Below are 14,407 nucleotides of genomic sequence, written 5' to 3'. Positions count from 1 at the left end.
GCTACAGGTCGGTAGGACTAACTCAACTCAATTCCCAGGAGTGTTTTATTCCTCTGTAAATGAATGATACACAGTGTGTGTTTGTTTTTTATCTGTTTAGAAATAGGTTTCTGGTCTCCACCTCTCATTGTTCATTCCCAGCTTTTGGTTTAATGTATTTAATGTTTTAGTTTTGACGTATAAAGCACATGGTGTGCACTGGAGACCCCAGATTAGTGGAGCTGAACACACTGGACACTTTTCTATTAGTAGTTTATAGTGGTGAAGATGAGGAGGAGGAAGATGTTGTACAGCCTGTAAAGGACCTTTTGTTCATACTCTGCCTTTGTATGTGAAGCAGAGGCGTGTGTGTGTGTGTGTGTGTGAGTTTCCTGCTGACTCGCCCTCTAATTTGATCATCAATACCCTGTAGCTGACATCTGACCCCTGTACTTGATGTGGGTTTGATGGGCGGAACATCATTAAAGATGTGTGTGTGTGTGTGTGTGTGTGTGTGTGTGTGTGTGTGTGTGTGTGAACAGCTTCTACTGTAATAATAATGATGATGAGGAGGAGGAGAAGGAGAAGGTGGAGGAACATACAGACACACCCACAGCACTCCTTTACCGTTCCACACTCCTTTACACGATCCTCAGACAATCAGATGGAGGATCGTAAACAATTAGCAGTGCGATTCTTTTTAACATATCCCTCCATCTGTCTCTACTCTATAGCAATTCAACAAAAAAAAAGAGAGAGAGAGCGAGTTAATGTCACAGCTGGAATATGAATACTCCCAGCCACATAAAAGCATGCAAACATACAGACTTATAAAGCAAATGTGAGTTTTTAATACAGAAACACACACACAGTGGCTTAAAAACATAATGCCTACATACAACCCAACCTGTCTAGATCCTAGTACACGTCCCGTACACATGGACAAGTGACACAGTAACACAAGAATTCTGCTCATTTTCCTTTTTTTTTGACCTGAGAGGGCACAAGGACATGAATCTTAATACAAAGACCTTATGTCTTCCAAGTATCAGGAAGAGGAGGTGGGGTGAAGGAGAAGGGGAAAATCTGTGCAGCTCTACAGAGATTTCAAGAAAAGATTGGAATAATTACAGCGTTAGAGCATAATATAGCAGTGTTCATTAACATGAGTTACATCTAATTCAGCTGTAGATTAAATGTAAAGTGTTAAATGTAAAAACTTTACTTTATTTTACTTTTGGTTATTTTGGACCAGCCTTTAAACTGCACCAGTGATATCAGATTAATCCAAGATCCATAAACGTCTGAAATGTTTACCTGCTCTTTTGTTCTTTCTTTCTTTCTTTCTTTCTTTCTTTCTTTCTTTCTTTCTTTCTTTCTTTCTTTCTTTCTTTCTTTCTTTCTTTCTTTCTTGCTCCTTGCAGTCTTTCTTTCTTTCTTTCGTTCTTTCTTTCTTTTTTGCTCCTTGCAGTCTTTCTTTCTTTCTTTCTTTCTCTTTTGTTCTTTCTTTCATTCTTTCGTTCGTTCTTTCATTCTTTCGTTCTTTTTCTCTCTTAATATCCGTGCTATACAGTGAATTTGCCCATTCCTTTCTTTTTTGCTCCTTGCAGTCTTTCTTTCTTTCTTTCTCTCTTTCTTTCTTTCTCTCTTTCTTTCTTTCTTTCTTTCTTTCTTTCTTTCTTTCTCTCTTTCTTTCTCTCTCTTTCTTTCTCTCTCTCTTTCTTTCTTTCTTTCTTTCTTTCTCTCTCTCTTTCGTTCGTTCGTCCTTTTTCTTTTTCTCTCTCTTAATATCCGTGCTATACAGTGAATTTGCCCATTTCTTTCTTTTTTGCTCCTTGCAGTCTTTCTTTCTTTCTTTTTCTTTCGTTCTTTCTTTCGTTCTTTCATTCTTTCATTCTTTTTTCTTTCGTTCTTTCTTTCGTTCTTTCATTCTTTCATTCTTTTTTCTTTCGTTCTTTCGTTCTTTCATTCTTTTTTCTTTCTTTCTTTCTTTCTTTCTTTCTTTCTTTCTTTCTTTCTTTCGTTCTTTCTTTCGTTCTTTCATTCTTTTTTCTTTTGTTCTTTCATTCTTTCATTCTTTTTTCTTTCGTTCTTTCTTTCGTTCTTTCATTCTTTTTTCTTTCTTTTGTTCTTTCGTTCTTTTTTCTTTCATTCTTTTTTCTTTCGTTCTTTCGTTCTTTTTTCTTTCTTTTGTTCTTTCGTTCTTTTTTCTTTCGTTCTTTCATTCTTTTTTCTTTCGTTCTTTCGTTCTTTCTTTCGTTCTTTCTTTCGTTCTTTCTTTCGTTCTTTCTTTCGTTCTTTCATTCTTTTTTCTTTCGTTCTTTCATTCTTTCATTCTTTTTTCTTTCGTTCTTTCATTCTTTTTTCTTTCGTTCTTTCTTTCGTTCTTTCGTTTTTTCTTTCGTTCTTTCATTCTTTTTTCTTTCGTTCTTTCATTCTTTTTTCTTTCGTTCTTTCTTTCTTTCGTTCTTTCTTTCTTTCTTTCTTTCTTTTATTTTTAATATGTTGTTTGGATCAGTTTTATTTTTTTTACCAGGTTATTTTCTATATTTATAGCTCGTTGCGGTATTTATTTATTTATCTTATTTTTATTTTATTTCATTTTATTTTATTTTTAAGAGGTTGTTTGTTTTTACCAGGTTATTTTCTGCCTTTATCTCCTCTGCACCTTTTTCACATGTCATGCAGGTGGATGGTCTGGATTGTCTGCATACATCGGCTGCGTATTGTTTAGTCACATTTATATAACATATTTCCCCTTCAGGGCCCATCCCTTCTCTTTACAATGCTACATTTAGGGCTTATTATGTAGGTGGATTTATGTGCACTTATATACATCCAGACTGGCTGAGACTGGTTTATCTGGTGTGTGTGGTAATACGTGCTGTCGAGCTTCCTAATTATGGCTGATTTCCAGATCGCTTCTGACCGGCTACGAGTTATTTTATATCGTTCTATTATTATTTATTTTCTTAGTAAACACAGGATGTCCAGCGAGGTTTCTCTGTGTAGTTTTGTGGTTTGTTGATCATTTTGTCCAGACTGTATTATGTGTCTTATCTTAACTCATATGAGTCAGAATAGCAATACATATGTAAATATTAACACACACACACACACACACATGCACACACACGCTTGTGTCTCACATAAAAGGCAAACTGGGCAGCACCATGACTAAGTGAAGACATTAGTCAAATCAGCTCTAAGCTTCTCAGATGATCACACTGCTGTCAGGGAAGCGTTAATGGCTCGTCTGTCTGAGGCTGGAACGTACCCAAGGGCTATAGGATTAGATTAGACGTAATATTACACAACGCTGACACACACAGCCACACCTGCATGCCTTAAAATGAAGGGTGTGTGGGTGGGTTTCAATTCACAATCCTTCAAGTAACTGTAGCTCTATGCATGTTTGTTAAGAAGGGGTGTGTGTGTGTTGTGGCTTGTACTTTTCGCCTCCAAACCCCTTCACCATAAAGTCTAGACGAGACCGATGCACTGCTCTCAGAAGTCTATACTGCCGTATGTTTGCGATGTTTGAGGTCAGGTTGGTGTGGTTAAACATGTAACTGGTGCTCTTCGACCTCTCAGGGTTTTAGAACAGAGGACACAGAGCCCTAAAAGGCTTTAGTCAACAAACACACACACTCTCACACACAAAAACACACACAGGTCTTGTGTAGAGGAATTAAGTGTACTGAACGATGATATGGAGTAGAAATAAGCTGGTGCAATTGCAGAAGACAGTACACCAGACAGTACACCAGACAACATTTTTAACAAATTCAGACAATACACCACACACAATTCTGACAATACACATGAGACAAATTTCAGACAATATACCAGACAAAAATAAGACAATTTACCAGAAAAGATTCTGACAATATTCAAACAATATTCAGACAATATACCAGACAAAATCCAGACAATACATGAGATAAAATTCTGACAATATACCAGACAACATTCAGACAATATACCAGACAAACTTCTGACAGATTCTGACAATATTCCAGATGTACCAAACAAAATTCAGACAATAAACCAGACAACATTCTGACAATGTGTCAGACAAAATCCAGAAAACACACAAGACAAACTTCTGACAAAAAAAACAGACAATATTCCAGACAAAATCCAGACGCTATACCAGACAATATACCAGACAAAATTCTGATAATATTCCAGACAATATACCAGACAAAATCCAGACAAAATTCTGACAATATTCCAAACAAAATTCAGACAATATACCAGACAAAATTCTGATAATATTCCAGACAGAATCAGACAATATACCAGAGAAAGTTCTGATAATAAACCAGACAAAATTCTGTCAATACACCAGACAACATTCTGACAATAAACCAAACAAAATTCTGACACAATTCAGGCAATATACCAGACAAACTTCTGACAATTAACCAGACAAAATTCAGACAACACACTAGACCAATTTCAGCCAATGTACCAGACAAAATTCAAAGAAATCCAGACAGTAGTTCAACCAAAAACATGAGACAAAATTCAGACAAAAACTGAGACAAATTGCAGGCAAAACACAAGACAGAATGTCAGACAGAAAACCGGAACATAGTTATTTTATTTGTCATGCTGTACTTTTGTCTTTCTAATGCTTTCTGAATGGGATAGACTTTATCTCACCTCAGAAACCGAGAGATCTTACCAGACTTAATAATCTGTTCCTGAGGAATTTCACACGACTCCTAAAATACCAGTTAATGTAAATGATGTTGGAAATGTAGAATTACCCATTCTGTATATACAGCTCTTAAAGATGACTCTGTGTGTGTGTGTGTGTGTGATGTAGGAACCCCAGTGAACCGAATCCCCATCATGGCCAAGCAGGTGCTGGATCTCTACATGCTCTACAAGCTGGTGACAGAGAAGGGAGGACTGGTGGAGGTCATCAACAAGAAGATCTGGAGAGAAATCACCAAGGGCCTGAACTTACCCACGTCCATCACCAGCGCTGCCTTCACACTCCGCACACAGTGAGAACACACACAAACATACAAAAGACATCTTCAGATTACCATCCTGGAATACTTCTGTCTCTGCTTTCACCGCACCTTCTGTCACACTCCTCTTTTCATTTCTGTCCACCATTGTCCTGCTATTGGTGCACTGTATTGACATGATGGATTTATTGATTAGATTTGGGTCAGAGTTCACCTTGCATGGAGGATAGAAATACTGAGATTTTATTTTATTTTTTAATTAAGCACCTCTATTTTCTGGCAAAACGGCTCATTTATCTGATCTGATCATTAGGAAGCTGTTGGTGTTAACGCAGAGAGACGGTGCTGTGTGAGTACTCCTGAAATGATAAATTATGTAAGAAATGGAACCCTTGGGAGATGTGGAGAGATGTGATCAACCTAATGTGAAGATTTACTAGTTACTTCATCAGGATTCATTTCCCATAAAGTGTTTTATTCCTTCTAAATCACATCAGTAATATATATATATATATATATATATATATATATATATATATATATATATATATATATATATATATATATTTTTTTTTTTTTTTTTAATAACATAGCATTGACACAGGTTTTTATCCAGTTATAGTTACATTTAATGCCCATTGTTGCCACTTTCAGCAATGCACAGGGGTCAGCATGGGCACCCTGACTGGTCTGCAGCTTTGCAGCCCCATACGTAGCAAACTGTGATGCACTGTGTATCCTGACCCCTTTCTATCAGAACCAGCATTAACTTCTTCAGCAGTTTGAGCAACAGTAGCTCGTCTGTTGGATCGGATCACACGGGTCAGGCTGCTCTCCACACGTGCATCAATGAGCCTTCACCGCCCATGACCCTGTCGCCGGTTCACCACTGTTCCTTCCTTGGACCACTTTTGATAGATACTGACCACTGCAGACCGGGAACACCCCACAAGAGCTGCAGTTTTGGAGATGCTCTGATCCAGTCGTCTATCCATTACAATTTAGTCCTTCGTCAATCTCGCTCAAATTTTTCCTGCTTCTAACACATCAACTTTGAAGACAAAATGTTGACTTGCTGCCTAATATATCCCACCCACTAACAGGTGCCATGATGAGGAGATCATGAGTCTTATTCACGTCACCTCTCAGTGTTCATAATGTTATGCCTGATCAGTGTATAATATATATGTATATATTAAAATGAGCTCAGTTCAGTTAAGATTGATTCAATTTTTAATTTACGTCTAAATTGAAAAATTGAATATATTAAATAGCGTCTCTAAAATAACACAACAGAGCTCTTTCACTGTTCAGTGTGTTGAGTGAGGGAAAATAAGGAGTCGAATGAGGTGCACAGATGAGTCGAGTCAGATTAGTCAAGTTTTGTGAGTCGAGTGGAGCTGCTGATTCGAATCAGTGATTTGAATCAAGCCGGTTAGTCGACCAGCAGCAGTTATCAAACCCTGGACACTGGATTTTTTTGGGTGTACTTTAAATCATTCTGATAAGATATTGGTAATTTCACAAGAAATGACATTTGAGTAATCACTAAACCATAAAATGCAATATCTCCCCAGACGTCCCTCATTCATTTACTGCAGCAGGTAATGGAGCTGCAGTGTTGAATTATCAGTGTAACAATGAGAATAACTCATTAACTGTGTGCGTTTGCGTTCTCTCTTATCAGGTATATGAAGTATCTGTACCCATACGAGTGTGCACGCAAAAGCCTGAGCTCTCCCAGTGAGCTGCAGGCCGCCATCGACAGCAACCGACGCGAAGGGCGTCGCCCCAGCTACAGCAACAGCATGTTCCGCTTTAGCTCCTCCCCCAGCTCTGCCCCCCACATCCTGTCTCCTCCAAAAATGCACCTGGCTGCTTTGAGTGCCGGAGCTGCGGCGGCACTGAATGGCCTTCAGGCGGCATCAGTACCCTCAATCAAGGCTCTGGGTAAGAGGAGCAAGGAAAAAGGAAAACACATTTAATAAGATTTCATTTTTAATTCAAAAAAAGATGTGTGATTTGATATTTCACTCTTTGTTTATCTCTCTCTCTCTCTCTATTAGAAGACGCCTCTCCATCATTGCTGGCTCGTGCCCCGGGCATGGCTCTGGCTCTGGGGCCACAGCAGATGGCAGGACTGGCTCGGGCGGCCACGCTGGAGCAGCTGAGGGAAAAACTGGAGACCGGCAGTGGACTCGGAGTCTCTGAGGGGCCGGAGAGGAAGATGGCACGTCTGGCCGAGGAGCAGCAGAGACTCATGCAGCAGGCGCTTCAGCAGAACCTGCTAGCCATGGCATCCCACATGCCCATGAACCTGCGCATGGGTCTGACACCAAAAGGTCAGTTATCACAGCGGGGAACGGAACCACAGACCCAGAGGAGAGTAAAATGTCATGACTCCAGTCGTCATGTGGTGCCATAAACACTGAAGCTTCCTACTGTATTTCCTCAGCAGCATTATATCATTCTTTATTACCAGAAGCTTTTAAAGGGGTGTGTTCATGAAGCAAGTATAACACATGGAGAACATCTGCGTTGAAGTTACGGTGTAGATAAAATATTTCATGGCAAAAAAATGACACGCTATATAGACGATATGTATTCAGTGCATATGCTAAATGTTTCATGTTCATATAAAAACATTTTTGGTTAAATACGAGGACAGTTCTGTTGTAAAGTTTCAGATCTTCAGATTTAAGTACAGTTATTAATATAGCAATATTTATTCAAAGTTAAGCGGTTTCAGTGATGCTTAAAATCTATGAAAACATTCACTGCTGCTTTAATATTAGTGTTAAAGAAAGAATGCCCCTCTAGGTGGCAGTAGAGTCCCCAGTTAGATGTTGTAATGTGGTGTTTGTCGTGTCATGTCGTAAAGCACACTGCCCTGAAGAGCTGGAGCTCCCTAAGAACCAGAGTAACATCTAGAGCAGGGCTTGAGGACCAGTTCCCTCCAAATGTCCAGTTTCCTATCATGAGGTGGAGAAAGTGTCTGAATGAAGGGCATGAAGAGGAGTGACGTGGCTTTAAACCACTTGTGTTTGTGTTTCTGCAGAAGATAAACACGACCTGGCCTTGAGCATTTCCTCTACAGGGTCTTCCAGCATCAGCGTATCTGTAGAGGTCAATGGTGTCGTCTACTCAGGTACACAGCACACGTCTCTGCTTCATAATACACTCTAGACTGTGTTACAGTCGTAACTATTACACATATTTCATCAGTCACCTTGTAAGTGACCTTATATCATCCAGGTTCATGCTGTAGTAAACTGGGAAAATGTTAAAAATGAGTTATTAGTGTATTATTATGAGTTCATAAATTTAACCCTAACATCAATAGTAGTGACTGTAAGATTACATGTGGGTGTCATTTTGGGCTTTTGTTTTATTTGATACTGGAAATAACTGAAACTGCATGAACAGCAATAATAAAAATAGAAATGATCGATGAAAATGGTCTGATATCTACGGCATGGCATAACGGTCAAATGTTTAACAGTAAAAGTGACACACTGCCCTCTAGTGATGAAGTATAGGGGTGTGTGGGTGTGTGTGTGTGTGTGTGTGTGGACAGTTTCAGTAGCAGTGTCCCACACAGCCTTTATTTTTGTCACATTGAAGCACAGTGAAATTCTTTCTTCACATATCCCAGCTTTGGACATGAGGTCAGAGCACAGGGTCAGCCATAATAGAGCGCCCCCTGGAGCAGAGAGGGTTAAGGGCCTTACTCGGGGGCCCAACAATGCCAGCTAGGCAATGTCCCTCTTTATCAAAAAAAAAACAGTATTTGATAACCCTCCTCATTTCTTGGTTTAATAATCAGGTTAATTTCCCTGTAAAGGTGAAGGTGTGTTTCATCTCTCTTCATCTCTCTTCTCCCTCTTAGGAACTCTGTTTGCTCAGAAGCCCGTGTCGGTGGCCGTGTCTTCTGCAGCCAGCACGTCGTCCGTGACGCCCAACACCGCCTTCACCTTCCCCAGCCGCAGCCCCTCCTCCTCTTCCTCCAAAGGTCCCAGCTCGGCCGAGCCGTCCACCAGCGGGTCACCGTAGGACGACTCGTCCTCTACAGTCCAGGCTTCGGCTTCGTCCGAGCCTCGGCTCGACCACAACAACAGCCCTCGCACGGATGTTTTGAAAAATCAGACTGTTACACAACCAGTACCTCATTTACTTCCTGTCAGCCTTGGCTGCCTATACATGTTCAGACATATTTAAAACACACACACACACACACACACACACACACGTACAAAATACTTCTTAACAAACACTGTGCTTAAGTAAAACGCTAAACACAATCATGACATTCAGCCAAAATCAAATGACAGGTGTTCATTACAGGACTTGAAGATTTTTATTTAGAACTTTTCAGATTTTTTATATATATATATATATATATATATATATATATATATATATATATATATATATATATATATATATATATATATATATATATTTCCTCTCTTCTCTCCCTGCCCCCCCCTCTTTTAAACCTCAGCTTGAGCAATCTGCAGCAGTTAAATATTACAATAATATCTTTACCTCAGGAGCTGTAGTGAATACTCCATCTGAGTGAGTTTTATTTTAAGAATCTATTAGAATTTTTTTTTTTTCCTCCTCGCCTCATCGTGTTGCTATACGTTCAATTTCCTCTGAGCCAAAAACCTCATAACTAGCTGCTGCGCTGTAACCGTGTGAGGACCTGGCGGAGTGATGGGCGTCCATCACACGCTCGCCTGCGTACCTTTTACACTCAGGGAGGATTTACAGTGATGTCCACTAGGGGGCACATCATCGCTGATGCATCATCATCAGGTTAAGCGTGGAACCATTTCATGGCAGCGTTAATTAAGAACAATCTGATTCCTAAAAATGTAAATCCTAACCTTAATGAGGAAATTTGTCCAAAATTAGCGAACGTGATTGATCTATCTACGCTCTACACCCTTTTCTGCATGAACTGCAGCAGTCATGATGATACACGTAATTAAACTCAAGTATAAACCCATGCTTGGTTCTGATCCAAAGCTTTGACTTGAATGGAAGCTGTGACCGCGGTACACATTTACACTGACCACTGCTGTTCAGAACTGATGCTCTGACCAGTACCTCAGTACCGAAAATACCTCACTAGATATAGGGAAGTGTAGAATAACACAGTAGGTGTTGTGCAGTGTTTCTGTGCAATGCTACTCATCACTCATCTCTTCAGACAGGGTTTAAACTTCAGACTCGACGTTTCATGACCTACCTCATCATCACTCAGCTGTGGATTTCTTTCATTTACCTGTTATTAGGTTCGATCGTGGGCAAGTCACTATATGCTGTAGGACAATCACCGGAAGCGGCATCGTGGCGAATTAGACGCTCTCGAACCTGCACACTGACGAGACGAGACGCTGGAATATATTAGAGTTTGGTTTAAATAGTGTAGAGACCCCGAGAGTCTGCGTCTCATCACTTTGTGCTTCTAGGGTGTGTGGATTTAGTGCTAGATTTTATTCGTTTTTTTATTTTATTTTTTTTCCATTATATAAAATCAAATCACGTTGATATTTGCCTCTCGACGTGCAGAAGGCAGCTTTCTCAGGAACTACTCGGACGACTCATGCGGTCAGTAAACACGTCGTTATTTTCTTTTCTTTAAGAAATACCTCACTCTTACTCTCTCTCTCTCTCTCTCAGAGACACTAACCATATCCCACAACCACGACTTCCTCACGGATTTCCAAATCAGAATTCCCGCCTGAACCCCTCTCTCTCTCTCTCACTTCATCCTTCATCGCTTTTGTCACTTTCTGCATTCGTACAATCACGGTGGTTCATTCCAGACGGCTTGATCGCGCAGCTACTTACCAAAGAGCAGCTCACTTCCTTTCTTTCTTTCTTTCTTTCTTTCTTTCTTTCTGTCTGACCGTAACCACGACGTACAGCACAGTCTGTGGATTTTCACGCCCACTTTTTTTCCCAAACAGATGCCATTTTCTACACTATCTGTAAAGCCGAGATTAGCGAAGCCGCTTTTCTGTCAGTTTTAGACAGCCCTGGTGCTGGATCCAGGGGAACTCCTGAAGAAGAAGCTGCTCTTTCACCGTAATCAGACGTGAGAAAGCCTCCACCGGTTTGGAGAACACGACACATGACGCTGCTCTAAAAGCTGAAGGCGCCTCAAGTGGTGGTTCAAGTGGTTAAGGCTCTGGGTTGTTGATGGGAGGATCGGGGTTCAAGCCCCAGCACCATCAAACTCCACTGCTGGGCAATTGAGCAAAGCCTTTAACCCTCTCTGCTCCAGGGGCGCTGTATCGTAGCTGCCCCTGCACTCTGACCCCAACTTCCTCAGTGGATAATTCCACTGTGCTGTAATGTCCGTGTGCCGATAATAAAGGCTTTGTGCCACGAAGCTCCTTCCTGCATCTTCTACTAATCTAGTTGCCTTGATATGTTGAGCAGTAAGCATGTCGTGGAAACATGTCGCTGTTGGTGCTTGTGGGTGTTTCAGAGGAACCACAATGTAGTCACGTGATCCATCCTCGACTTTATTGAGCTCACTGTAACAGCTACGTACATAACAAACTCCTAACTTGCTTTTCAGGCTTTGTTTCTCTTCGTTAACATCACTGCGTGTTCGTTCGTTGGAGTCGGCTCTAGTTCCAGCACCAGGAAGGAGAATAGCACACGTTTAGGAGAGAAGCAGAGCTGATGAGTTGCTTATTAATGCTTTAAAGAAACATTTCTCTGTGTAACTGGAGCTGTGAAATGAATTGCTCTGGAAAGTAGAAGTAAATACGGCATCTTTTATTCATTTTTCTTTCTTTTTCAAATATGAAAACACTGAAGGTGCCCAAAGATGAACCACCATGTAGTGTTGCTCCGTCTCCCAAAGCTCAGGAAGTACGTTATTTTTTTATTTCTTTTTTTTTTTGCCAAACGCCTCACGTCGTTCCTTCCTGACATGAAGCTGCTTGTAATAAAACGCTTTGTGCTACTTCTCCGCGCTGCTGATCGAAAGCATGTGATCAGATTTGTGAATCTAATAGCTTTGTGTTCTACCATGGAGCAGTTTACAGCCGTCAGGCTCATCGTGGTGTCCTGTGATGCTTTGCTCTTCTTGTTTTTTATTTTTATTTTTTCAGTCAAGGAAAAGTTGCGCTGCTGTTAGAGGACGCTGTAGTTGCCTTAATCGCTGGAGAAACCTGGACGGGTTTCGGGATTTCTCCAGAGCCGAATGTCCAGGCTCTTTTATCAGAAAGTGTTTAACAAACTGAAGAGAATTGTACCTTTTAAAGTCTGGCTGCACAAAATACAATCAGTGTCTCACACACACACACACACACATGTACACACACACCGTATCAGGAATATTTATAGAGTTTTTCCTTTTAAACTGGTCTTATAGGTTATACATATATATGAGTAGATTTTAAAGACCTTCTGGTTTGAAGTGTGTGTGTGTGTGTGTGTGTGTGTGAGAACATTTGCACAACAGATGATCAGGTTATAAAAGTAAAAAGTTACATTAGTCACTTTATCACCCACAGTCTGTCGCTGCCAGGTGTTCTGCTGATCACCAGCCTCTAGGTGGTGCTCAAGTCCAAGATGTATTCAGTTTACATACATTGTGTGTGTGTGTGAGAGAGAGAGAGAGAGTCAGAATGAGAAAAGCTGCTCGACTGTTTTAAACACGCCCTCGTCCACTTTAGAATCAAAATCACAGTAAATCTCAGGAACAAATTGTACCCAGAATGCACTGCAGACTCGAGAGCTCACAATACAATCTGATCCTGTATTGTGTAAGATCGATGTCGTAGAGTGGGTCTAACAAAACTCACAACTGACAATCTGTTACGTTTCATTATCGCTAAACACCTGGAGTTTATTTTTAAAGAATACTGTTTGAGTCTAGTGGTCTGAAAACGCTCAGGTGAGAGCAGAGAGCCAATCATGTTACAGCTTTTCATTGATCGTTGTCTTGTAGACATTCTCACAAGACCTTCGGCTCTCTTTTTACAGAAAAAGCATTTCACAAACCCTTAAACAAGCCGGACGTTATTTCATTCACTCGTCTATTTCAAACATATCTGTGTAACTCTTCAAGACGGGATGCAGTGAGCTTGTTTGAGTCCGGGACTGACTCTGACTCTGTAGTGCTCTTTGGGTCATGTTCAGGTCCAGGCTTCTTGGTCAAATCAGATCAGATGTGGTCAGAAACATGCACAAAAGACATCTATTAGATTATGAAATACATGACCGATCGAGATCCTCGATGCTCATGCTCCGTCTGATCGGTGCAGCACCGGATTTGAGTCAAAGCCCATTTCTGTACTGTAAAATTATAGTGGAAGATACTATAAGTTTGTAATGGATGATTAATCCAGACAGAAATGGTACAGGAAATGAGTCGCTCTGCGGTGTTCTCAATGTTCCTGTTGAATAATCTTACCGCTCCCTCCACACTACACATAGGTCATCATCAAGCATCTTCATCATCATCATCCTACTCCTCAGAGGGCGTGTTCAAGCAAGGAGAGCTTTCCTCATTTCACTCAGGAATGTCCGAAATCACAGCAGCAGCCGTTTCTTCACTTCACCTCAACTCCACATCTGTCTGTGTATTATATCGTTCATGCATTTGCAAATGGTTTATGGAATACCTCATTTGTCTTCTAGGTTTTTTTTTTTTTTTTTTTTTGATTCAGAAAACTGAACAATGGTCTTTGTGCATATTTTTGTACGGTTGTTATATTATAATGCTGTTATTGATAGAATTATAACGATGATATTACTGATGTTAGGGTTTGTTTTTTTTTTCCCCTCTTCTAATTCTAATGACATTTAAGGACAAGACCCATGTGAACGCTCGTGAAAACTGGTTTGTGTTGAATTGTATTCAAAAGTGGAGCACTTTGTTTCCCAACAAAAAAAAAAGTGATTTTTATTTTTAATGTTTTTCTTTTGTTTTGTTTTTTTGACATTCAGGTTTGTTCACATCAGTAATATTAAATCTGTGGTTCTCAGGGCTTTCCACATCTACGATTATGATAAAGTTTTACACTATATCTTGAATCTGGTGTGTGATGCGTGGCTTTTTTTCTTGATTATTTAATTCTTATTTCAGATTTTTTTGCTGAGATTTAATTTTGAAAGACATTCCAAAGCAATTGGTGCTTTTTTTTTTCCACTCGAAAAAGTGAATAATTATTTAACTGTGGAAATATTTAACTTTGGTGTTTGGTCTTTTTTATAATTTTTTTAATCACCTGAAAAATGCCAATAATTTTTTAAACTCTTAAATTATTTAAATTTGGACTTTGGTCTTTTATTATTATTTTTTTTTTTTAAAAAATTTGCATAATGCAAATATGTTTTTTGAACTCCTGAATTATTTATATTCGGACTTTTTTTTTTTTTTTTTTTTTTTTAAATCATCAACTCCT

The 14,407-nt window shown here is 39.8% G+C and overlaps 1 protein-coding gene across 1 annotated transcript in view; it reads left to right on the top strand.

Annotated features, from left to right (window-relative positions):
• LOC131351665 (AT-rich interactive domain-containing protein 3B-like) overlaps positions 1 to 9,308 on the top strand; it is a 57,426-nt gene extending 48,118 nt beyond the window's left edge. Inside the window, exons 5-9 of the mRNA XM_058387159.1 lie at positions 4,817 to 5,000; positions 6,655 to 6,917; positions 7,034 to 7,309; positions 8,026 to 8,115; positions 8,857 to 9,308. Coding sequence (XP_058243142.1) covers positions 4,817 to 5,000; positions 6,655 to 6,917; positions 7,034 to 7,309; positions 8,026 to 8,115; positions 8,857 to 9,020 — 977 coding nt within the window. The 3' untranslated portion in view covers positions 9,021 to 9,308. The remainder of the gene's footprint in view (positions 1 to 4,816; positions 5,001 to 6,654; positions 6,918 to 7,033; positions 7,310 to 8,025; positions 8,116 to 8,856) is intronic.
• Positions 9,309 to 14,407: the final 5,099 nt, after the last annotated feature.

The sequence above is a fragment of the Hemibagrus wyckioides genome, linkage group LG04 (genome assembly GCF_019097595.1).
Source record: "Hemibagrus wyckioides isolate EC202008001 linkage group LG04, SWU_Hwy_1.0, whole genome shotgun sequence".
Taxonomy (NCBI): Eukaryota; Metazoa; Chordata; class Actinopteri; order Siluriformes; family Bagridae; genus Hemibagrus; species Hemibagrus wyckioides.
Note: the sequence above shows the minus strand (reverse complement) of the source record. Positions and strands in the feature narration are given on the sequence as shown.